The 26,128-nt window shown below is 34.6% G+C and overlaps 2 protein-coding genes across 4 annotated transcripts; both read left to right on the top strand.

The window, feature by feature from the left end:
• Positions 1-8,674: 8,674 nt before the first annotated feature.
• Positions 8,675-12,503, top strand: LOC147405334 (transcription factor ICE1-like). Its single transcript, XM_086433079.1, has 4 exons — positions 8,675-9,874; positions 10,505-10,735; positions 11,434-11,604; positions 12,101-12,503. Exons 1-4 carry the CDS (start codon positions 8,837-8,839, stop codon positions 12,182-12,184), a joined length of 1,524 nt encoding a protein of 507 aa, XP_086289205.1. The 5' UTR covers positions 8,675-8,836; the 3' UTR covers positions 12,185-12,503.
• A 2,689-nt stretch (positions 12,504-15,192) lies between these two features.
• Positions 15,193-24,445, top strand: LOC147405333 (aspartokinase 2, chloroplastic-like). 3 transcript variants are annotated; one of them, XM_086433077.1, is made up of 15 exons: positions 15,193-15,355; positions 15,574-15,646; positions 15,768-16,190; positions 16,283-16,365; positions 16,457-16,497; positions 16,614-16,768; positions 18,491-18,640; positions 18,779-18,874; positions 19,133-19,249; positions 20,182-20,301; positions 20,389-20,481; positions 20,575-20,697; positions 22,654-22,770; positions 24,007-24,069; positions 24,165-24,445. In XM_086433077.1, the coding sequence occupies exons 3-15, from the start codon at positions 15,795-15,797 to the stop codon at positions 24,321-24,323; spliced, it is 1,713 nt and encodes a 570-aa protein (XP_086289203.1). In that variant the 5' UTR covers positions 15,193-15,355; positions 15,574-15,646; positions 15,768-15,794; the 3' UTR covers positions 24,324-24,445. The 3 variants fall into 3 exon arrangements, with proteins under 3 accessions (XP_086289203.1, XP_086289202.1, XP_086289204.1); XM_086433076.1 differs by having other exon boundaries at positions 15,194-15,355; positions 15,574-16,190; XM_086433078.1 differs by having other exon boundaries at positions 15,196-15,355; positions 15,574-16,190; positions 20,575-20,691.
• Positions 24,446-26,128: the final 1,683 nt, after the last annotated feature.

Below are 26,128 nucleotides of genomic sequence, written 5' to 3'. Positions count from 1 at the left end.
GACCTATTATAACTTGAAATGAGATGGGCAAGACCACACTTCAGGAAGTGGAGACATTGAGTTCGAATCACCCCCTTAGGAGCTACCTTCAAGGATTTATCCTAAAAATTACTTGATGCATGTTTTTTATTTTTTTGATTGCGGGGATGGGGGTTACAGGTGTATAAAGCTTAATTAGATGCTTTAAGAGGTCTAGACACCTCAATTTCAAAATATATGTAAATTGAAGAAATGATACAGACAAAGTTATCTGATTGAAGCATAGAGTTTGGGCGTCTTGAGATGAAAATGGAAACCAACAAGCAAGCTCTCCCCAAAGATCACGCAAATCCCACATGGGTTGTCATGCAATATTTATGGTTGCACATGAGATACCACATTAAGTTTTATGGTCTTTAAAACATTTTTTTCATCTAAACTAATTAATTTGAAATTGCATCTCTTTGGTTGGTTGAAGCGAGAAAGGAAAAGTAATTTGGCTTATTAAATGGGAAAGTGGTTTGTAACAGAAAAATGATTCCATCACTCATTACTAGGAGTTGCTATAAATTTTACCCTACTTGTAAATCATGAAACTTTGAAATTGAATCTAAAGTCTAGAGTAGTGCTGGGATGACACAAACGGAGACACAAAGATAACAAAATGATGTGGGGTCGCGCACATTATTGTAGATGCTTTTTTCACAAGATACGAGTAAAAAGCATCTATGGTTATGTGCGCGCCACCGCATCATTTTTGTTACTTTTGTGTCTCCATTTGTGTCATTCTAGCATTTTGAAGCTTTTGGTGTTGTGGTTCCTCTTTGATTTTCAAGAAAAAGAAGAAGAATGTAAAATTTTGTTTTTAGAGTATTTTCATAAGGGCACACGTTAAAGTGCAATAAATACATTTTGAAAATTGAATTTTTTTACCAAAAATGCCTTTAAATATATATATATATATATATTTTATCAAAATACCATTTTCAAAGTGTATTTAGTGCACTTTAATGTGTGCCCTAAGGGCACATGTTAACAAGGCCCTTTCATAAATGGTGAAATATTTTTTAGTGATGGAGTGCAACCAATACTAGATGGTATGCAACTAGTGAGTCCCATAAATAATTCCTTCGCTACAAAGGTCTTTCATTCCAAATTGCAATAAGAGTCCTAATAATATGACTCATCAGGTGGCATACTCAAATGACTCCATGCTGTGGACAAGTTCGGGAATCGTAGATCTATACACCTTGGGATGCATGATTCGCCTGTGATACACTTTTTTTTTTGGAGAAGTGCAATCGTGTATCCCGAGGCATTCAGATCTATGATAACTGAACTTATCACATCATGAAGTCATTTGAGTATGCCACCTAGTGAGTCATATTTTTCACGACTCTTGCAATAAAGGGGTACTTTTAAGCACGAATTAGTTTAATTTGGGTGCTAACATCCAAGCTCGTCCTAAGATTCTTAGGAATTAGGTTTCTAGTTCCAAGTATTCTTAGAGAGGGAGAGAGAGAGATTTGCAATTATAAATGCAAAGTCTACAAAGATCAAATAAATTTCCTTTGCAGGGGCAGCCCTTGACTTCCTCCATTAAAAGGTAATGTGTATGTTTGAACCACATATTCTTAATTACTAATCAAGCATTACAAACATAAAGCTACTAAACATTGAACAATGCTGAAAATTCAATAAAAACACTTATGGTTCCTAGACACTTTCACGTCGAGATGTGCAATATGAGGTGCATTCTTGATGCACAACTCATAAATATTTGTTGATCACTTAAGATCTTTTAGTCATCCTTGAGTTGCATACCCCTTCAATGAAGTCTTTACAATTACAAAGCATAGCTGATTTCAACCTTGATGAATTCGACCATGTCACTGAGGGTCAATGTCCATGGTACAAGCACAGATTAATTATAGTACCCACAAACTAATGTTCCATTGTGGAAGATTATTGATTTTGGGAAGAAAATCAAAGTACTTGATTATGTATTGAAGACGGGCATTTTAATTAGAATCACGATCTAGAATTGTTTTTCATTCCTATACAACATAGGGTGTCTATATGGCATATTTTAATTGGAGGTTAAACACATTAGACTGCGTGTCATATAGAAAATGGTTGGCTTGGTACATGGCACATTTTAATCGAAGATTAAACACATCAGACTACGTATCTACGTGCCATATAGAAAACGGCTTGGTATATAACACATTTTAATCAAAGATTAAACACATTGGACTGCGTGCCAATAGAAAATGATTGGCTTGGTACATAGCACATTTTAATCGGAGATTAAACACAACGAGTTGTGTGCCATGTAGAAAATGGCTTGGTTTAGAGTTTGATGTATTTTAAACTCCAACTAATACGTAACACGTAGACATTTTTCCAATCCTATAGGAACACCTAATGGTATTTTAGAAATACCCTTTGTTAAATTGGTGATATTAGATTTACCCCCTTGCAAAATGTAAGATTAGGTTTACCCCTTATCGTACGTCAATGTCACATTTTTCGATCATTTGACAATGAAATTTTTATTAGTTTTTTTCAAAATACTCTTCAATTACTTAAATTACTAAAATTGAAAGAAAAAAAATCAAAATTTCATGAGGTGTTCCTAAAATCAAAAAAAAAAAAAGCAACCTTCAATTATGGTAAAGGGGGTAAACTTAATTTTGCAATTTGCAAGGAGGTAAACCTAATATCACCAACTTAACAAGAGGTGTTCCTAAAATATGTTCTTTTAATTAAACCATTTAATATTTTAATTTAGATTTTGTTAATGTGTGTCCTTAGGGTACACATTAAAGTGCATTAAATAAACCTTGCGAATAAGCATTTGGATTTTTTATTTTGGTAAAAGACAAAAAAAATTAGGGCAATTTTGCTACAAAGATCAATTTTCGTACACATTAAATACACCTCGAGAATAAATATTTAGATTTTTTTTTTTTGGTAGGATTTTGCCAACATGTTAGGACATCCCATTAAAGTACAGTAAACGCACTTTGAAAATTGGATTTTATATTGAAAATGCCCTTAAATTTTTTATATACCAAAATACCATTAAATTTCAATTTCTAAAGTATATTTATTGCACTTTAACTTTTACCCTTAAGGCATACATTAATAATAAAAGAAAAAAAATATTGGCAATTTTGATACAAAGATCAAATCGCAATGTGTATTCAATGCACTTTAACGTGTGCTCTTAGGGCACAAGTTAACAAACCCTTTAATTTGATACATCCAAGTTATCTCATGAGTTTTCAAGTTGACTAGCTGAGCATTGTGAGTCTAGTTTTCAATTTAAAAAAAATAATAATAATGATAGGAAGACCGTGCAAACAAGGTAGAACTAGTAAGGAGTTGGTGGGAGCAATTGCCCCTACAGAACTTTAAGACACCCTATATTTTTAACTAATTACATGTCCCATTTGTTTTCACTCCCTCATTGCTTTTCCCATCTACCCCCACACCCTCACCTCCCTCCAATTTTTGTCCACACCCTTCAATTTTGTTGTTGATGACATTGCCCCTTGACCAGGCCTTCGGCCTTCTCATATACTAATTGGAAATTATCTAAATATTATTTTCTTCAACTTCTAACAAAAAATTTATAAATTTCTCGTTAAAATCATTCATCTTCAAGTTCTTCAACTATACAACTAATCATAATTTGCCCCCACTACAAGAAAATCCTGGCTCTGCCCTTGCCTGCAAAGTAAGCCAACGATCTCCACATCTGAAAAATATTAGAAAGAAATTTTTTTTAAAAAATCTACAAGTTGAATGCATGATTTTTGTTACAATCTTATGTTTGAATTATTCAATGTTTGAAGTTCCCATGACATGCATGCATGCCACGTGTATAATTGAATGTAATAATGAAATCCACGTCACTTAATAAAAAAGAGGACGACTCGGAAATTTAAGTAGAACCGTGGGGCACGCGCAACTGAAGTGACAGTCAGCTCAGAATGGTAAATTTTGAGAGAGAAACTTAAAAGGTGCTCAATTTGAGGTTGAGATGTTAGGTTTGAATGAGATTGTGGGGTGACAAGTGGTGGATTGCAAAGTAACACTTGGGAATTAGGTGAGGATTCACGAGAAACTTGGCTTGTTTCCTTCTTCCAATTTATTCCATATCTCTTGTACTCCTGTCGCTTTTTCATTCAATGTACCGCATCTCTCTCACTCTTACAATAATCTATTTAATTTAACTTTTTTTTAAAAAAGACAAATGTTGAATGATAAATGAGAGTTTCTATTGCCGCACCAACTTTTTCTAACGCCACTCCAAAATGTGTATTATTTCTTTGGGGTGGTGTTAGCAAAGTTGGTGTGACAATAGAATCACTCTATTTTGTTTCTTGACTTGAATACCTTTCGATTTTACATAAGTCGTGTGGATTGCATGAAAAAGGAAATTGCTTTACTGCATGCGTTGGACACTGGGTCCAACAATGAGTTGACTTAGCAGTGCATAGAGAACAGTTGATTTTCTAATTGGTATCTTGAGAAAATAAATCTATGGCTATTTGTGCACTACGAGGTCGACTCAATGTTGGACCTAGTGTCCAATATATGCAGTGTAGCACGACTCCACGAAAAACCACCCAACATAAAAATGCGCACTCCTCCATGTGAAATTTGAATTTGAATGGAAATTTTTTGATAATAATTATGATCAACAATCATTAGTGGTTTGTTTGTTGGTTAAACGAGAATTTTAAGCCCGATTTTTGGTGGTACACCACTCTACAAAGGGGGAAAGGGAAACCTACAAACCTAAAACTTCTTTTTAGGTGGGGGTGCCTAGGACACCTCAACTTGTCATTTCATCATTATTCATTCCCATTAAGCGGAAGAGTTTGACCTTTCCTTCTTCGCACCCACTCATCATGTGATAAGGGAAGGAGAATATGAAAAAACATCATGGAAAGATTCTAAATTTAGAATGGAAACAAAACGAAATGAGGTATTTCTAGCTCTAGATTCAAATGATATATATTAATAGGGTAGGGTACAATGTCTCGTGAAAAATGACTTGTGAGAAAACACATGATCTTGACAATGTGAACAAGTACAAAATCCGACAGTCAGGATTTATACATATTCCAATAACATATGTCTGGAAGATATTTTTCCAGAAAATGAATCTCAATTAATCATTGGATTTGTGATTAAACAACTGCTATATCTTTTTCTTTAATCGAGAAAGCCACTTCACTTGACAACAATAAGTCACAATGTTTTGGTTTTTATTTTTATTTATTTTTTCATGAGCAAGATAGGGATAAGCAATTACAATGTATGTGATGGTTATGATATTTTCTAAAGTAGTTTATAATTAAAGTCATCCTAAATAATTAAAAAAATCAAAAAATATAAATAAATTAGTTTAGTATTTCTTTTAACTAGGATTATAAACTTATAATCTATCAACTATGCTCAAAATATCTTAAATAACTCGATTTATCATCTATTAAAGTTATTCCCACATTATTAATTTTATGTTTCGTAAACTTTCCCCCCATTATCGTTATCTCTGTTATACTCAATTTATTTACATGATGTTTTTTGACAATCCAATATTTAACTCCATAAAGCATAGATAGCATGCACCCTATAATAAATTTTTCTTTTAGTTTGATTGATGTGCTGTCGCATAATACTCCAAAAACACACCTCCACTTTAGTCATCCAACTTTGACTTTATGAGTATTATCTTCATCGATCATTCCATCCTTACGTATAGTAGACTTAATATGGTAAAATTGATTCCTTTAAGATATTTTTAACTTATCAGAATTTATTAGATATTCTTCTTCTTGGATGTTATTGTCAAATTTACATTCAACATATTCAATTTTGATTCTACTTATCCTAGAATCCTTGGACTCTTAACATTTCTATTTCCATAGTTCCAGTTTGTTGATTCCTATCCAATCTCTTCAACTAATGTTCCAATCAACAAACCTTGGAATGGGGATCTACATCATAAAATTCAAATTGATACGGTTAATTTGTTACTCAACAAACCTTGGAGTGGACCCTAGCTGCATCACTTAATTTGTGGCATCAAAAAACATGATCTGATGCTACAGGGTAATAAAAGACAAAATTCTAAAAACTTTGAAGAAAGAGAAAAAAAAAATCACCGATGAATTTTAATCTCAGAAAGTTAGTCACAATAACTTGAATGATGAAGTAAGATTTCATCCATGACAAACTTGATAAAGTAAGGGAACATTTATGATAAAATGCCACAAATAGGTTTGCCTAGTAAATCTCTCTAATAGTGAAGAAACATGTCACTTTATATAAAATACTCTTAGCAAAAATCAAATTCATATTGTTCAAACCTATATTAATGTGTGATTAGAGATGCAAGCCCAATGCTTCCACATATAGATTTATTCAAACAAATCGTTGATTATTGAGTAGATGGTAGTGACTTTTCCTTCCCCCATCCATCAAAATTTACAGGCATTATTAACACCAAGTAAATTATACAATTCACATAAACATTAATTTCATTTATTTTACCACAATTTTTATATGTGTAATGATTTTCTAATGCCCCCTACATCACAAAATCGTAGATTATTTGTCATAAGATATGCATAATCACAAAAAAATTCTTATGTATCCCGAGGCAAATGATCTACGGTTCTGTAATGGGGCGTGTGTCAAAATCACAACTCTTTTAATATAAGACCTAGAGAATAAAATATCTTCATTTCTAAAAGCGTTCCCACTAACGCAAGTTACTAATAATAGACATCAACATTATATAACTTCGTAAGTTAAAAGTTGTAAGAAACTCATTTTTTCTTACAAAGAGCCATCAAATATTTGGTAGGGTTTTTCTTGTTCTCTTTGTCTGAGAAAGGACAATCTCCACAGCTCACACAAAAGCCGTTTATTTTATTTTGAGGAAAAATGCCAAAAATGTAATCATGCCATGGAAGGTTTGGCTCAAGTGAAAGGAACTTAAATGGTATCAATCCAACATCACTTTCTCTCTAAGAGAAGACATTTGTGTTGTTATATTACCACAACATCATATTATGAATGTACCTCAATTGAATAACATATTAACCACACATTATTCTATTATAAAATAGCGAATTTATAATTTAAAATAAATAATATGCAACCACATTATTTATTTAGGGAGTCACTATTGCCACACCAACTTTTACAAGCCACGCCAACTATGTGCAATTCTTTGGTAATTTACGTAGGAATTGATGTGGCATTAGTAAAAGTTGGTGCGGCAATAGCAGCTCTCTCTATTTAATGTAAAATGATTGAAATGATGAGAATCCCCACACCCCACCTACAAAATCCTCAATCTTCTTTCAAATTAATATATATTTTAAACTTTTGTCATCAAATGACATAGCCTATCTCCCTCAACCATCAAACCTCAATAATATGATATAACTTTGAAAAGATTGAAGGCCGGGTTTTTGAAAGAAAAATAAAAATAAAAAAATAAAAAATAAAAAATAAATCGCAAGATATTGAAAGCCATGGATTGAAGACAAGCTTAGCGAGGAAAAAAAAAATTATATCTTAAAGATTGAAGATCATGCCTCTATGGAAAAAAATCAAGGGTAATTTTTTCGATCGACACTCATTCCCCTCGCTCTATGCCAAATGTTATAAATGAGTTTGACAAGAGGTCACCAAAAAGACCCACGAAGTTTTTTTTTTAAGTGGGGTGTATATTGCAAAGGGTAGGGGGCAACGAGTTTGAGTTTTCTTTTTTTCTTCCAGTCATAAGATTGAAGATGAGGGTGTTTTGATAATATACATTTAGATATTTCAAAATTGAATCATCAGTTTGAAAATATTCGATATCTCTAATTATCACCAAAATCCCTTGGGAATTGCCTCCACATTACTAATGTCATGTGTTTCATATTTAAGTTGTTCTGAATTGACTCCCTATGGCATCACGCACGACACTCACCTGACATGGCAATGTTTTTAGAATCATTGATTTTTTCCCTAGAGATATAAAGAAAAAAATCAATGGTTCTATGCACATTGGCACGTTAACTGAGTGTCCAATGCAATGCAGTAGGGAGTGAGTTCAACATTTTTCTTCAGATTTTGTTACTTTTGTTTTATTGATGTCTCTTTTTTTGAGTTGTGATAATATGATGCTCTTTTATTCAGATGCCTCCCATCACAGAATCGTAGATCATTTGCCTCGAGATATATGAAAAAGATTAAAGATTCTATAACTGCCATATCAAGGAGCGTATAAAAGTGTCTAAAAAAGGAGCGTAAGATTATCACTAATCCTTTTTTTTTAGTTATGCTGGAGTGATACAAAGGTGACAAAAACTCGTGGTGTCGTGCATATTACCGTAGATGCTTTTTCGTGAGATACAAATAAAAAGCATCTACAGTTATCTGCGCGCCACCCCATCATTTTTGTCACCTTTGTGTCATTCCATCATTTTCTTCTTCCTCCAATTCTACTGTGAGACGAATAGTTTATTTTATTTTTAGTTTTATTGTGGTGTGTATTTTAAAGGATATTGGGGTGGTAATATTAACAGCCCTAAGATTCTAGTTTAAACGTGAGGGTAAGGGAAGGGTATTTTTGTACTTTGCCACCGTTGTACCATATATTGCTGTGGAGTGAGGACAGCGGAGCCTGGAAGATAGTTCAGAGGCTGTATTCTGTAACGCTCCAAGCAATTATAGTTTTTCTCTCTCTGCAATTCTTCTGCTCTTCTTCTCTCTTTATACCCTCCTGTCTCAATTCTGGTTGTTGAGAAGAAACCAGAAACAAAAAGGTGCAATAGAAATGCTATCGAGTGTTAATGGTGCTGTTTGGATGGATGGAGAAGAAGAAGACACAGTTTCATGGTTTAAGAACGATGGAGGAGAGAACAAGGACGATATGGGTTCTCTCTCTACGTTCAAATCGATGCTTGAAGACGACTGGTACTTGAACACTAATGGAAACCCATCTCACCAAGACTTCCAAACCATCCAAAGCCACCAACAAATCAAAGAAATTCCCTTCTCTTCGAACCTCACTGCAGCTGAGAATCTACTGTTACAGCCATTCGACTCATCCTCGTGTGCTCCGTCTTCATGCTTCAATCTCGACCCTTCGCTGATGCAATCGTCTTCTCTCGCCAACGTCGTTTGCAGCAATCCTTTTGAGAACGATTTTGATTTGGGGTTTCTCGCACCATTGCAGAGTAACCAGAGTTCGAATTTCTCTGTTTCTATGAACAGGGGAGGAGGGGTTTTGACTGGTTTTAGTGGTTTGAGCTCACAAGGCGAGATGGGTACTCTTGATTTGAGCTCTAATTCTCAATTTCAAACAACCCATTTGATGTCTTTGCCTGAAAACAGCGGTACTGTAGGTTTCAATCCGATTTTAGGCGGTTTGGAGGGTCCTGAGGATTCTTTGTTCGTCAACAAGTCTAAGTTGTTGAAGCCTCTTGAGGTTACCCCTCCTGTTGGGGCTCAACCTACTCTGTTTCAGAAGAGAGCCGCAGCTCTCAAAGGGGGTGATTTAGGGTTTCCGAGTTCGAATTATGGCCAGGCTTCAACCAGAGCCGAGTATGCAAAGAAGAAGAGCGACGAGGAGGAGATAGATGAGGCCAGCATTGATGGGTCAGGTTTGAATTCTGATTCTGATGACAAGGTTGAAGAGAACTTAAAAAATGGTGGAACCAATTCTAATGCAAACAGCACCATCAGTGGTGGAGATCAAAAGGGGAAGAAAAAGGGCCTTCCAGCAAAAAATCTGATGGCAGAGAGACGTCGAAGGAAGAAACTCAATGATAGGCTTTACATGCTGAGGTCTGTAGTGCCTAAGATTAGCAAGGTAATTAAGCTTCTTTCCATTTGAATTCTTTGTAATTTAATTGATGTTTTATAGCTGATTTTGGTGTAGATGGCACTAGCTTTGAAATGGGTTCCCTTTTGTGTTATGGTTTTAGATTTCTTTAGAGCAGATTCCAGCATTTAGTCCTGTTCAACTTTAGCTTTTGTACCAAAAGCTCTGTGATCCACCATGAATAAGGAGGGTTTACGTGTGAAGCTTTGTCAATTGGAGTCATGTGGACTAAAGGATGTTGTGGGAGTAGAGAGAAAAACTAATAAGAAGCTTTGAATAATGCTTAAGAACCTAAATGATTCCTTGAAAACTTTCCCAGATGAATCCACTCGATCGAGAGTCTATATTCGAGTTAAAGGGGTGACAATTTTTCTGAGAACCTTCAACCATGTATTTGAAAACTTGCATGTTCATATTGTAGCTCTTTTTTCCTTTAATTGAATAACTCAGACATAGTATTCAACCAAATTTAGTGCCAGACTTGAACCTTGAGCCAATCAAGCAATTGTTTAGTAGCAACCATTTATTGGTGCTTTTGTAGTCTATCAACTATGTTTTTCCTTGAGAAAATGGTTATAGTTATGGTTTGAGTTTAATTAAATCTTGTTGTTTGGACAGATGGATAGAGCTTCGATACTGGGGGATGCGATTGAGTACCTGAATGAACTTCTTCAAAGGATCAAGAACCTCCACAATGAACTAGAGTTGACCCCAACTGGTTCTTCGCTTCCACCTACTACTAGCTTCCACCCTTTGACGCCCACACTGCCTACCCCTACGCTACCTTGCCGTGTCAAGGATGAACTCTGCCCAAGCTCATTGCCGAGCCCAAACAACCAGTCTGCAAGGGTAAACTTCCATTATCTTGCTACAAAAACATCTAGTTGCCTTTATGATGCCAAACCAAATTCATGGTTTCCCTTATCCTCTCATCTTTCCATTTTTATTGCCAAGGCTTTTGGTTTCAAATTATCTAATAGCTTGAGAAACTGCTTGATGCATATTATTTTTAAAAATTCTGAAGTTCTAAATCGCTCAATTGTCTTCGAATTTGGTCAAGTTGTGGTTGTACGGATAGGGAACATGTTTCCATTTTCAGCTATTTGTCCGTTAAGTTCAACTCATTTACCGAGACTCTATGAGTTGATGATAGTGCAACCTTAAAAAGCTGCTTATTGATGACTAGTTGATGATTCTCATCTAGGAATCTTTGTTGCTAAAGTCATTGGTTTGGATGATCCAGAATATATCCAATTTTTTATAATGTGTTTATTAGATTATTATTATCCATTTAGTTTTGGAATCTCTTTGGTAGGGTCCATGGATTGGGCAATCTGGATAACCCATCACGTGTAAAGCCGAGATCTATTTGTCTATATGACATCCAATTTTATATTAGTATCCATCATTCTCCTCCATTCTAGATCTACTTGGTTCACTTTTTTATTTGCTTTGAGTTGTTGTGGCTGACAGCACCCTTGATCGTTTTGTATTATTGTTAAAGAGAACTCTTTAGTCATCTATTGTCCATTTTTCTATTCTTGTAGGTTGAAGTGAGGGTAAGAGAAGGGAGAGCTGTCAATATACACATGATTTGCGCCCGCAGACCGGGTCTCTTGCTCTCCACCATGAAGGCTTTTGATGACCTTGGGCTAGACATCCAGCAAGCCGTTATCAGCTGTTTCGATGGGTTCACTCTCGATGTTTTCCGAGCTGAGGTAATCTTTCTCAGTCAAATTTTCTTGATCAGTTAATTTTGTTAGGCAAGCCGCGATGAACCCATGACCTCATTGTCGCAACTTGGAGAACTGTCCAATTCAACTATGACTCACCCTGATATTCAAGCACTGATGTAGAGATATCGATCAAAGAACAATAAAGAAAGAAAATAATCATATGATCAATCTCACACAAAAAACATATATTTTTACGTGGTTCCCTCGAGATTGATGTAGGTCCACGGATCACACAGATTCCACTATGAAGAGAAAATTCTCAGTTACAGATTCTTTTATACACCCCAGGAAAACCTAACTCGGATTTTACATAATATCTATGAAATTACAGAAATACCCTAGGAAATTTTTTCTTTCAAGAGCTCAGCCCATGAACAATGTGTTAATTGTGATTCATCTATTGGGTTTGGCATCTTTGATGTACTGGTTAAACCAAATATTATCTACTAAAGACATATTGTTTATTTCCCTTTTTCAGCAATGCAATGAAGGTCAAGACATCGTGCCCGAGGCAATCAAAGCAGTACTCTTGAATTCAGCCAGTTTTCACAGAATGATGTAGTTCAATCTCAGAGTCACAAGAGAGGTGTTGTAGCAATAACACTGAAAAAGTAGTTTAGTCTCTTTGGAGTAATCTGTAAATGCAAATCTACCTCTCTCACTTAGGTAATGATTGCGCCAAGCCAGTTTTATGTAGCTCAAGAGTGATTGACCAGCTTTGTAGGACATTTCCTTAGCCAGGCTTGGAATCACAGAAAATATGTTAATCTTTAGCAATTTTAGCTTTAAAATAAAATGTCTATTGTGTTGCAATGTTCTCTTCTTACATGGGTTCTTGTTTCAATTGCAACATCACTATGTTTTTGAGCTGGTGCTCCCAACATTATCCATCCTATATGAACCTTAACCTTCATTTTTTTATCTTTTAGTTTTTATTTTTTATGTGTGATCTCTCATTTAATTGATTCAGACAGTTTGTTGTCTGGTTCAGCCGACAATGATCCGAATTGATCTGAAAAACATGAAAAATCAGATTTCCGGATTGAAATCTTGGATCCAAAATAATTTTGAATTGGATTTGAATGTATCCCAATCCAATCAGAACATATTTTAATAATTTTTTACTTTTTATTTTCCTCTATTGTGTATATTTGTACTTGGAAAGTAGATTTTATATGATTTATATTTTTAAAAATTTTGAACACCGATAATTTGAACGTAAGGCATGTGTTTGGCTCGGATCGGTTTCGGATTAAGGATGAACTGAAATGGATCGGATTCAATTTACACATTCATTAATCAAATCGGATTGGTATTGGAGTGGTACTAATCCGGTAACAAATCAATCCGTTCCCAGCCCATATTTGATTTCTTTTCTCCTCTAGATCCTAAATGAGAAGTTTGAGATCCGTTCCCAGCCCATATTTGATTTCTTTTCTCCTCTAGATCCTAAATCAAAAGTTTGTGATCTTCTGGGTCTGTCTTGAGTTATGGGTTTTGGGAGTATCTACTCTTTGGAGTTTGGCCTATATATGTAGGCCATGTGAATGTTTTAAAAGTCTAAAATCAAGAAATTTTCCTAAAATGGGTATGTTTTGTATTTGTTTTTTTTTTGAATAAATGAAATTAGAGGGAAAAAGAAAAGTTTGCCACATAAAGTGCCACGTGTAAAAGACATCATTTTGTTTCTCTCGTCCAACTAATTGTATGGGAATGGGCAAAAAAGAAAAGAAAAGAAATTTAAGCTTCTTTCTCTACTTGCATCAAAGCATAGGGAAAGTCAATTTTATTGACTTTTGACTAGAAGAATGACCTGAATCGTATTTGACCTTTCTTTAGGCCTGAAATTTGACTCTTGACTTTGACTCTTTGGACTATCATGTGATCAGATTCACGCACAACACGAAAAGATTACTAAAAAAAACAAAACAAAAAAAATCAAAAACATATTTTCCTTTGACTTTTCTAACTTGGAAAAGGTCGTAAATTCTTTCTAAATCCCCTTTAATTTTCTCGTGATAACTTGATGGTACATTTATATCTTTTAATTGGTGATATCGATGATTCAAATTATAGAGACCAATAATTCAAGTCATTGTGATCATTTTTGTTTCAATCATCAAGATTGACCTTTTACAATCATTAAGGTCTAAGATTGTAAATTGTTGATTTCACATTGAGATCAACAATTTGAATCATCAATCTCAATGATTTGACTTCATCGTTTTATCGTGGTGAGAGGGCATTGGCCATTGAGAGAGATTTTACCGATTGAGTTGTAAAGATATTGCCCCAAAACTCAGTGTGCATTAGAAAAATGTCTCTCTATCTACCAAATCACCTTAGTTAATATTTTTATTTATTTATTTATTACAAAAAAAAAACTCTTTATAATGTATTAAATAATAAAATATTATAAATAAAAAAATATTATCTATTTAAAATATTTTGTAAATAATTATAAAAATTTAAATTATGCACAATTTATTTTTTGCTAAGTGTGTGCCTTTGCACATTCCACCTACTAGTCTCATATAATTCTAAATGGATTGGCTTAAGCTTTTAAATTAAATGATTTCAACTCTAATGAGCATGATTTATATAGAAACACAAATTTACTTCACCTAAGGGTTTCGGTACTTTGTTAGGACGCTCTTGTAATAGATTGTACCTTAATGCCATGTGTGATTTTTTCCTATAAAACAACATTTTCGATGATCAAGTTAGACTAATGGTGACAGGATATGTCCTTTTCTCTCAATGATACTAGCTTTTGATTTATGAGAAAAGATTCTCTGAATGATTTTTTGATCTAATTATGATCTTATTAGAATTCGTGTTGATTTTGCCAAACTTTTCGTGTTCTCCTACCCATGATGACATGTGGCACTCTACCATTGGTAAGAAAATTTTATCCTCCATAGTTTAGGATCGAATTTTTGAATTGGATTGGTCTCCAAAGAATTCGGTACAACTCTCTAGACGATCCAATATAATTCAGAAGCAATAATCACAAATCATACATAGATTCAAATTGGACTTGGTTCGGTTCCAATGACACAAGTGTAAGCACAATATCCAACATTTGTGATTTATAAGTGTCTCGATAACACATATTTTCATGATACTTATATAAATCTCGACTATTAGATATCATGTGAAAAGTCATTTTTCATGACTCACCCCAATTCAACCCATTAGTTTTCTATGACTTGAGTAAGTAAATTAAAGTGTTTATATTTAACATGGTTCCAAATCTCATCAGAGATCGAGATGATTCTTCCAAGTAATCTTAATATCGTTCACCAACGAAACAGATTAACATAACATCCGAGACTTCATAAAATCTCATGAGATGACTCAAACAATATTTTAAAAATCTTAAACGAGTTTAATAAAACTTGGTCAAGTCAATAGGATTAAAAAAAAAAAAAAAAAAAACTATTTTTATGATTTAAATATTAAAAAATTGACAATGTGATAATGATCTTGTAATCAACTAAATCTAATTTGATTTACAATTATATTTATTAAAAGCGACACTGTTCAGACATAATCGTCCAACATCACACCTTCACTCTCGCTCCTTCGCAGCCGGACGCAAGGCCAAAGTTCGCAAGAGCTTCTCTTTTGTGTGTGTGTGTGTGTGAGAGAGAGAGAGAGAGAGAGAGAGAGTTGCAGAGAATAGAAGTAAGAGAGCCCTAGATTTTTGATCCAGAACCGCTGTTTCAAGGTATTTTCTAGTTCTTCTCCACTGTTTATTCTTTTGGAGCATTTTTATTTTTCGAAACATAGATTTTCCAGATTTTTTTATTTTTATTTTTAGTTTTCTACCATTTTGGCAAAAAAAAAATTAAGTTTATTTGCTGTATTTCACTTCAATCTGTTGTTCTGATCTTCATTTTTGTGTCTGTTTTTGGATTCTTCTTGAATCAATCTCGAAATGTACAGGTGGAGGTGGTGTATCAGTTCGAGCTAGAATACCAAAATCTTTTCGCATTTTAGTTGATAAATTGAAGCATTTGTAGGAATACCTTGCTATGTTTAAAGATCTGATCTAATTCTTATTAGAAAAACCTAGTTTGATTCATTTGTCGAAATAGATAACTCGATTCGCCACCAAATTTGCTAAATCACTGTCACAGAAGATCGTGTTTCTTAGCTGCATCGCTATGGCTGCTTCTTTGCAATTTGTTGGTGTTAGAACTCCATATTCTAGATTTGGAAAGACTCCACCTTCAATCGCCTCAAATCGGCTCGATTTCTTGGGCTCTCTTTCTTCATCTTCTGTATCTATATTTACAAGGATAGAATCTCCTTGTAGAAGGAGAATTACAAAAACAATTTACGAGAGAGGAGCTGTAGCCTTGCTTAAAAAGGACGACAGCACGAAGGAAAGTTCTGATGGAAATGTAGGGCATTTGACATGTGTGATGAAGTTCGGTGGGTCCTCTGTGGCCTCTGCATCGAGGATGAAAGAAGTGGCGGACCTTATTCTCAGTTATCCAGAAGAAAGGCCTGTAATTGTTCTGTCTGCAATGGGAAAGACAACTAACAAACTCCTACTGGTATACTTCTGTCTTTCCAAGTAGGTTTTTTTTTTTCTTGTGTTTCGTCTTAATTGATACAAGAAGCTCACGGTTGAATGGTTGCGTTCTAGGCCGGAGAAAATGCCGTGACTTGTGGTGTTTCTCATGTATCAGAAATTTATGAGTTGGGCTTCATTAAAGAATTGCATCTTAAGTAAGAACTCTCAATATCATTGTGATCTTCGGGACCCATGTTTCTAGTTTAGAATCAGTCTCATGTTTGGTTTGCGTTGCTGTAAATTCAGGACAATTGATGAACTTGGAGTAGATAGGGCTACTGTTTCTGGTGAGGATCTTTGTGTACTTAGGTCACTCGATCTTTTCTTTCATTTTAATGAATATAATTTTACATTTTTGTGATATGTTTTGGTTTTACTTTTGGACTGTGAAATGTTTCTGTAGCACACTTGGAAGAATTGGAGCAACTTTTGAAGGGAATTGCTATGATGAAGGAGCTGACTCTTCGTACAAAAGATTATTTAGTTTCATTTGGAGAGTGCATGTCCACGAGAATCTTTACAGCTTATTTGAATAAGATTGGTGCTAAAGCCCGTCAAGTATGTTCTTTTCTGATTACTTGTTTTAAGCTTGGCATGCTTAGCTGGTTTTGTATATTTTTTGGAAGGTATGGTCGAGCTTAGTGAATTGTATGTTAAAGATAATAAGTTACTGGAATTTGACTTTTGGCATTATATTTTTGTTTCTTGTGAAGCATTGCTTCTGGTAGTTTAGGTGTAAGGGTAATGGTAGTGAACTATTGAAAAGAATCATCACAACTTATGTGATTGTGGGGAGAAAACCTGATTTTTCCCTCACACCTCAAGAGATTTGTGGCCCAAACTACTGGGACCTTGAATTCCATCGTGGTGTCCCATGTTCAAGTTAAACAATGAATGATGCACTATTCATGTTTATGCCTGGAGAATTTAATGAAATTGGTTGTGTTCTACATCCAGTTTCTTTATCTCTTTCCTCTTTTAATATACAAGGGTTTCGAATTCCATGGTTCAATTTAGCCCTGTATATGTTCAAATTTCTTTACTTGCTTGCTAGTATCTTACGTCAAGACTATATTAGGGAGGACATGTTATATGATCTTATGCTGAAACTACTGGTATAAACATCATAGTTGGATACATGGTGCAAATACAGGGAAAGCGGGACCAACATTTGATGGAGGTCTCACCTAGGATAATATCCTAAGCCGATTATGAGCCTGATACAATGATCTTAACAGTCCAATCCAAAAGATTGAAATTGGTTTGATCCAGCTTACATTCAGCCTGTCAGATTCTAAGAGTACTCCTCTATTCTAATTTTTGTCTCCTTGGGCAATGTAAACATAGGAAGGCCTTAGATACACATATTGGATATAGACTATTCCAGTCTGGAACACATTTTGTTGGAAACTTTTCTAATTATAGTGAAATCGTGTGGGTTCATGTCACATCAGCAGCATCTGTATATTTTCCGAGTCTTACTTTACCCAGATTCCCATAACTAATAAAAATCTCCAAACTCCTTCCTATACATTTTACCTGTAAAGGAAATAAAAGGAGGGAAATCATCTCCTCAGTCAAGTGAGGGAAATGCTGAAGCAGGCAGAGCTTGTATTGTTCCACATCCCTTGATCAAATCATGTGAAGAACTGCAACACCATAGCTCCTTGTGAAACCTCACTCAGCGGCCTTTCCGAGGGTGAAAGCAGGGATGGGTATCTGCAGGTTTTCAACAAAGAAGTGAGAGTGAAGAAAACCCTGGGTTATCTTCCACATGGTACTGAAACACAGGAACATATTCTTCTTGAGCTAGAATTTCTTTGTACCTTGCACAGCAGGAAAACTTTCTTTATTCATCCAGTGAAGAGGAAGAATCTTCTTTCACCGGACTCCTAAGATGCTATTCTGAAACCAAAAAAATAAAAAATCAAACTTTCTAGCATCACTGTATGGGAAGGTGGACAACCCTTTATTTCTATTTTTTCCATCTTGTCCAAGATCTGCTGTATGACAAGCTTCTCTGAAAGTTTAACTTCACGAAAGGAGTTATCATGACATTCATATTGATCCAAACTTTCAGTTTCAGTTGATGGAGGTTTTTTCTGTTAGTATCTATATCCTACATTGCATGGTCATGCTCATATTAGCTGTACATAGATGTTTTTCTGCTTGTATTTCCTTTCCACTTTAATCTCTGGTTTGTTCTAACTGGATGTGTGGGTTGATTGCTAACACTCTTTGTGACGATAGCTAATTATACCACTCCATAATATTTTGCAGTATGATGCATTTGATATTGGTTTTATAACCACAGACGACTTCACAAATGCGGACATTTTGGAAGCAACTTATCCCGCTGTTGCAAAGAGATTGCATGGTGATTGGATTAGCGATCCAGCAATTCCTGTCGTTACTGGCTTCCTTGGAAAGGTCTCTCTAGTTTCTACTATCTAACTGTTTCATACATATTTCTTTCCAACATGGCTTATTTTTATCAGCCCGAAGGAAATTGGAGTTTCTTAGCACGCTTTCACACTCGATGCACATATTCTGATGTCCTTATTGCAGGGTTGGAAATCTTGTGCGGTGACTACCTTGGGTAGGGGTGGTAGTGATTTGACGGCCACAGCCATCGGTAAAGCCTTGGGCTTGCGAGAGATTCAGGTCAAGTTCAAACCAGAGTGCATGGGTAGTATCAACTAGTTTGCATTCTTCACGCAAACATCCTTGCTTCACGAACTTTCTTAGATTGTGAACACGGGATATGTGGTTTTTTGGCATTCTCTTGTTTTAAACTTGTCACTTCTGCCAGAAATTTCATATTAAGTTTATTCTTTTATCATTTGTTCCCTCGTGGCCTTGGTTGATGTTTCAGAAAACAAGTAAAAAATATGTGATGGACATGTTTTTAATTCATAACAGGTATGGAAAGATGTGGACGGTGTTTTAACATGCGATCCTAATATATACCCAGATGCAGAACCTGTACCATATTTGACATTTGATGAAGCAGCCGAACTTGCATATTTTGGTGCTCAGGTATGCTTGATTTTCAGAACCCTACTTCTTACTTTGTTCACGTGTTTCCAAAACTGTTAACAATTAAAATCTGGTTGCTTAGGTACTAAGTTTGGGCTGAATGAACAAAGCCTTAGCCTAACACTTCAAGCTAGGCTAGGGGGTTCCCCAGAAATTCATAATCTATTTAACAAGAATGCTTCATTTGCTAAGAATCCACCGTGTTAGACAGTGTCGTAGTCATGTGTTAGGCACATGTGGACACACTTTACCAAATGAATCTTCGATTTTCTGTTATTTGTATTCAGCTGTTATCTTTATATATTGTTCAATGTTTATATGATTGTTATGTTGACCAGCTATCAAAATATTTTGTTCTTCTATATTCTATATTTTACATGAACTAAAATATTCAAGAAAATAGGAAATGAAATCTAGTCATGCTGGCATATCAGGTTTTTGAGTTTTAGTGTCTCCAACTTGTGTACATGTAGCCGTCATTCATTAGTGCCAATTGCTGCCTAAAATGATTTTAAGATCTCACTTGCGTAGAGGGAATAATCATACCTATTTTCTCTTTGTACTACAGAAGTGATTTGAAACTTGGTCAAGACTGTGATTGACCAAGTCAGGACTATTGATTACTTCTGAGGGTTTTATTATTTTTTGTGATTGGCCCAAGCCCATTATAATATTTAAAGACCCAAATTTAGTCCTTGCATACTTATGGCCAATAGAAAGAAAACCTTCAGGTGTACCTATTCATGTCCACATTCTCAACTTGGGCTGGTGATTGTGTGTCAAACTATTTATATCTGACCCAATGGCAGCATATATTTGCAGTTGTCTCCTAGATTCAACAAAGAAAATTAAACAACAAATCATTACTGTAGGGGCATGAGATGTAGAGAAATGAGAGTTCGATATTTATTACGGCCTGTGTGGTTTTGCAGGTCTTGCATCCACAATCCATGAGACCAGCTAATGAAGGTGACATTCCTGTTAGGGTCAAGAATTCTTACAATCCTGAAGCTCCAGGTACTCTAATCACTAAATCAAGAGATTTGAGCAAGGTATGTTACAGCCGACTTTTATCTAAAGTCAAGTCATTGGTTTAAAATCTTCCAGAGATGTCACCTTAGTTTTTCTCACCATTTCAGGCTGTACTGACCAGCATAGTTTTGAAGAGGAATGTTACCATGTTGGATATCGTGAGTACCCGAATGCTTGGTCAATTTGGTTTCCTTGCGAAGGTGAGCTTCATTTCATGACCCTTTTCCATCCCCTAATGCTTTAGTGGCTACACAAATTTGAATTGCAATTCACATGATTTTCTCTGTGTGCAGGTATTCTCAATCTTTGAAGATTTGGGCATATCCGTTGATGTTGTAGCTACTAGTGAAGTCAGTATTTCTTTGACATTGGATCCCTCAAAGATTTGGAGCAGAGAACTGATTCAGCAGGCAAGTGTATGAGCCCAGACTCCTGGTTTTTAATTTGATTGGTTGTCTTATTTTCCATCATCACATGCTTTCTGTTTTGAGTACCTTTTACATACGAGTTCCGTAGGCAAGTGTTCATGTGTATTTAAAAATAATTCTTTTTCTCCTTTCCCCTCTTCTTTTTAATTGGTAAAGTGGGAGGAAGATAATGGTAGTCTTGCACACCATAGAGGCATTATACCTTCACCTTGTACCCTAATCTGATCCACCTGTCATCAAACTGGAGTTTTGGATCAGCGGTTTGCCTCTTGGATGTTATAATTTTCAAACCACTGCCCATCCAACAGGTGACCATCAATTACCCAGTCCAAATTGATGCATTAGTGCGCCACATGTATGTATGGTGAAAGAACCCACCCCCCAAGTTGTGTCCTTGGCACAACCATATATATTCAATCATAATTAAATACATATGTTTGTAGATCACACATTAGTAAATCACTTTTGACTGCATAGTGGGCTTTGCATCTAATGACCATATCAAGTAAAATTTGGCATGTGATTAGCACAAGTGACTTGCCCATTTTAGATTTACACCTGGAGTTTGTGGTGATGTAGTTTGATGGATCTTCTACTTAGAGACATCTTGATATACTGTTTGGTTAGAGATCTGTCCTAGGTTATATTCCCCATTGGTGTCTCAACATCCAGCTAGCCCACTTGATTTAAAAGGGGTGACATTTAATTGGATGATAAAACAGAAATTTCTACCTTTCATTGTTGCTCCTGCTTCTCCAATTCAGTTTACTTCATTAGTTATATCTGTGGAGATAACTTGGAGAACCTGAACTTACAGCTAACTTCAAATTGCATTATTTTAGTGTTGATTGACCTTAAGATTCGCAATATCATCCTGAAAATTTCAAAAGATACTGTGTTTGATAAGCATGATATTTGTTCCCTTTTTCCTAATTTGATAATAATGTCCTATTTGAACTCATTCAAACCATTTTGAATCCCTTTTCAAATTCTATTTCAGTAAGAATTTCTAACCCCAAGGTTGTTGCAGTTGGATATGTTCAATGCTTTATCCATAACAAGCCTTCGTCATTGTCTTGTGTATCATGTATGCCATTTAAGCTCATCTGGAACTGTGTTGTGCTCATAGTATTAAATTTCGACATATTTCCACGAAATATACTGAAATATTTCCATGTCCACAAGTTCTGACACGAAATTTAACCAACAGTTTCTTTTTGTATATATTTCGGTGGAAATCACTATTCATTTTGTGAAATATTTCGATGAATAGTGAGTTTCAACCGAAATTATCTAATCTTAGGTATAAAAATGCAATATTTCGATGGAAATATTTCAATGAATAGTAAATTTCAACAGAAATATTCTTTGTTGAAAAAACTTATAATTGCTTTAAAAAGAACTTATAAATTACACATAGTTACTAATAAAAAATTGCAAATGACATTTATCCGTTAATATAAAAGAACTATGATTAAGTACTCATACAATCAACCATGTTTCAATTAGTTGGATACATTAGCAATTTATTCATATACTTATTCAAAAGTAAGAGAACTATAATAATGCATGAATGCAAATACTTAATAGTTTCTTCATTTTAATGTCTTACATATTAAGTTGTATGTAGGTAATGCAACATTATTATTCTTATTTCCACTGTCAGCCTCTCAATACATGTGCGTGTGTGTAACAAAATGTTGTTGATATTCAATTTCACGCTTCATATGGTGGTTTATTGTATTTTGATGGTTTTGTGAGTGTGTTTTAATGCCTATTTTATCATTTCCTATGGGTTCAATGAATTTTTTTTCAATATTTCGATTATTTCCATAAATTGTGTTCATTTCCACACTGATCGAAATATTTCCACGAAATGTTTCCATTTCCAGACTAACTGAAATAGACAACGAAATCGAAATTTAATACCTTGTGCTTGATCAGGAACTCGATCATGTTGTGGAAGAACTCGAGAAAATTGCAGTGGTGAATCTCCTTCAGCACAGATCAATCATCTCGCTTATCGGAAATGTTCAACGGTCTTCATTGATACTAGAAAAGGTTAGGCATGATGTTAACCTCTGTTTGTTTAGTGTTCAAAACTGTCTTTGTTTTGCTTTGGGAAAGATGGTTTTGTTGTCTTATGCTATCTGAATACCTGTTGTGAATCACTAGCACTCTACACTGTATATTTTCACTTATTTAGCTGGATTTGCAACAGACTGAACCTTGATATCCATATCGAACTGTAATCATTTCCAATTTGAAAATTAGGGGCCCTTTGGTAATCAATGCCAAAATAGATTATGAGGTCAATAATCCATTTATTGGTTCCGTAATTGATTATGACGGATGTTAATGATGTTTGGTAATTACTTGTGTAATCAGTTATTTTAAAAAAAGAAAAAAAAAAGTACTGTACTGAAAAAAATACAAAACAAAAGGATTATCTTGTTTTGTTTTTGAGTTCTTACATATTTTTCATCCATATATAATCTTTAAATAGACCTTGTGTTTTTTTTCCTTTCCAATTCTTTTACGCCTCTCCTCTTCATCTCCACCTACCTCCTGCCTCACCACCTCCCCCTATATCAAGTCCTCTCTCTCTCTCTCTCTTGAAAATGCTAAAGATGAGTAGGCCCAATGTTGTTTTTTAATAAAGAATATTAGTTTATCTCTAGTCGTTTGATTAATATTCTTCACAAAATGCTTCTATCACAATTATTTTTGGCTTAACCCATTGTGATTAAAACAATCAAATCTATAGTAAATGTTTCCAATTGGCCCATTAAAAGGACTTGCACCTCAAGATACAACAGTTTCAACCAAAAAGAGAAAAAATAAAAATAAAGTCAATTGAATGAAGTAGTATTTACGTTCCCAACCCTAATACTTGGGACAAGGAGAGGGAATTACGATAGCTAGCTGTCATGGGATGTACCCAGTCCTAGAGAAGCTACAATAATCTAGAAAGGCCCTGAAAGTGCTAGAGAAATGTGTAACTCTAGGAAAGTCTAGGTAACGAGGGGTTAGGTCTGTTTTGTTCTTCACCACATCTTACACTATGACCCATTGTTTTCCCATATCTGTGACCTGTTCTTGGAGATATGTCTTGTTATTGTTTATTGATGCATTACTCTAGATTAGGTCCCTTCAACACCCTTTCACCTGCGCTATCATTTTCAACAATAGCTGGTTGCAGTCTTGTAGATGTAGTGTAAAACCACATGATTATGTTTCATTTGTATTTTTTTTTGTTTTTATTTTTATTTTCATTATGTTTTTACATTATGCCAGGTATTCCATGTTCTTCGAACCAATGGAGTCAATGTCCAGATGATCTCTCAAGGAGCATCTAAGGTCATTCCCTCTCAACTTATCATCTCTCACATGTAATAATATATAAACCTACCTGTCTGGTCCTTGACTCTTTATCTTGTTTCTCTATAAATCAGGTGAACATCTCCTTAATAGTAAATGATAATGAAGCAGAACAGTGTGTAAGAGCTCTCCACTCGACCTTTTTCGAGGGATTTGTTTTTTCTGAACAACTTGATTCAGAAGGTGTTTCTGAGAATGGCGCTCCTACTCCAAGCCCTTTCCTAGCTGCGTAAGCCATCTTCATAATCTGGGCTTTCTTAATATATATACATGCATCAAGGTTGATTTTACTGTAATAACTAAATTTTGTCATTTAAGTAAAGTATATTTATTAGTTTTTATTTTTCTTTAAAAAGTAGGGTAGAACAACATCCTATTCTAAATAGTAGTGCAAAATCGTATTTGCAAAGTTTTGATTGGCCAACAAGTATTAATGGCTTGTAATTGGATTTTGAACAAGTGACGTGTAAACTCATGTTGCACATTCCACCAATATTTTCACATAAAGTATCAATAATTTACACTTTTAATATCAAAATTTAATCTAAAAAAATGCTCTCATCATGTTAATCTTAAAATGTTCTTGGTGGGTAAGTAAGGTCTATTAATCTTATATATTTTTTCTTTGTTCATTCAAAGCTTGTAAGGTTTCTTTTACATAGAAAGAAAAGAAAGTAGTGCTTGTGGTGATGGTGATGGGAAAGTGAGGAAGATTCCCTTATTGTTAAAGCAGATGCAGACCTTGTAGACGATTACCAGAAACATCAAATTGATTTGATTCTTGTAGTTTTGAAGGGTTCCATTGAAACGTGCAGATTTATTCCCCATCAGTACTGAAACACATATTACATTATATATTGGAGCTTTCATATCAAGAAAATATGTGTCGTAAGTTCAGATACCAAGGAGAAGATCTCAACTCTTCTGCTTTATTCTCTCTGTATCACACTCTCTTATCTCTTTTTTTTTTTTATTCTTACTCATTTCCTAAGTTTTTTTTTGATAAGTGTAATATATTGAAAAAGAAGGAAAACAATGTACAAGGAGGCCGAGGAAGCCTCTTAAAGAGAAACAAAACAAAGGGAAACTAGAGCATCAGTGATCACATAAAGAGTTCCATCTAAAAACAAAGTCATCAAAAGTAACTCCGGTGAACTCTATGTTCTGTTTCGTTTTCTAAGTTGCTTTAGTTGAAATATATATATATATATATATATATATTTCTTGGGTGCTATAAATAGTTGAATTGTGGGAGATTATACATAGGCAGGTTTCAAAATCTATAGAAATTTGCTTCCATATAAAATGGTAAGGATCAATATGGATACCCAAAAAAAAACCTTTGTATCTATACTTAAACCTAGCACAGATGACCATAGTGACAGTTTGGATTTGGCAATTATTTGGTGGGAATAGGATTGATTTAATTCTGATAAGTCTGAAAAAAAATTTGGTAGATATACAAGATGTTTTTGAGGGTTTTTTTTTTCCCCCAGAATCCGTCATTTTGTACCTCTCAAAAAATCCCTATCTTGTTCTTGAGAATTGAATGTTGAAGAAGATATAATCTTGATGTTGAAGGGTTGAAGACTAAAGAGTTTTTGGGTGGTTATTTTGAAAATGAAATAAAAGAATGTTTAGTAAGATTTTAGAAGAAGATGATGCAGGCTTCAAACTTGGGTTATTAGAAAAAATCAATAAATCTTAAATGAAGAAAGAAGAAGAAGAAGTATTGATTGACCAACATGTAGCTTTGTTGTTACGGGAATTAAATGCAATTTTGAAAGGTTTATCATAAGGCCATCTCCAGCCCTTAATCAAATTCAAATTTTGAGTAAATTTGTACTTTTCTGCTCTCGATCTTCACTCAAAGTTATATCACATTGAATTTAATCAAACTCATACTCAAATTGAAAATGAGTTTATGAGTAAAACTCAAATCCCAATGGTCATTTTTTACATAAGAAAATTACTTTTCATACTAACTTAGTAAGTTTCAAATATTAGTAAGGGTTATCGGGCGTACAGATTACCACAT

This window comes from Akebia trifoliata, chromosome 3 (assembly GCF_017979445.1).
Source record: "Akebia trifoliata isolate Shusen 1 chromosome 3, ASM1797944v1, whole genome shotgun sequence".
Lineage (NCBI taxonomy): Eukaryota > Viridiplantae > Streptophyta > Magnoliopsida > Ranunculales > Lardizabalaceae > Akebia > Akebia trifoliata.
The sequence above is the reverse complement of the archived record's forward strand: the minus strand, read 5'-3'. Positions and strand labels throughout refer to the sequence as shown.

Bases quoted from the DNA above. Each gene is read 5' to 3' on its own strand.
- LOC147405334 (XM_086433079.1), top strand. From the start codon at position 8,837: ATGCTATCGAGTGTTAATGGTGCTGTTTGGATGGATGGAGAAGAAGAA. The intron at 9,875-10,504 runs GTAATTAAGCTT...TTGTTTGGACAG, and splicing joins TAGTGCCTAAGATTAGCAAG to ATGGATAGAGCTTCGATACT. The intron at 11,605-12,100 runs GTAATCTTTCTC...TCCCTTTTTCAG, and splicing joins TCGATGTTTTCCGAGCTGAG to CAATGCAATGAAGGTCAAGA.
- LOC147405333 (XM_086433077.1), top strand. From the start codon at position 15,795: ATGGCTGCTTCTTTGCAATTTGTTGGTGTTAGAACTCCATATTCTAGA. The intron at 16,498-16,613 runs GTGAGGATCTTT...ATGTTTCTGTAG, and splicing joins AGATAGGGCTACTGTTTCTG to CACACTTGGAAGAATTGGAG. The intron at 20,482-20,574 runs GTGAGCTTCATT...CTCTGTGTGCAG, and splicing joins AATTTGGTTTCCTTGCGAAG to GTATTCTCAATCTTTGAAGA.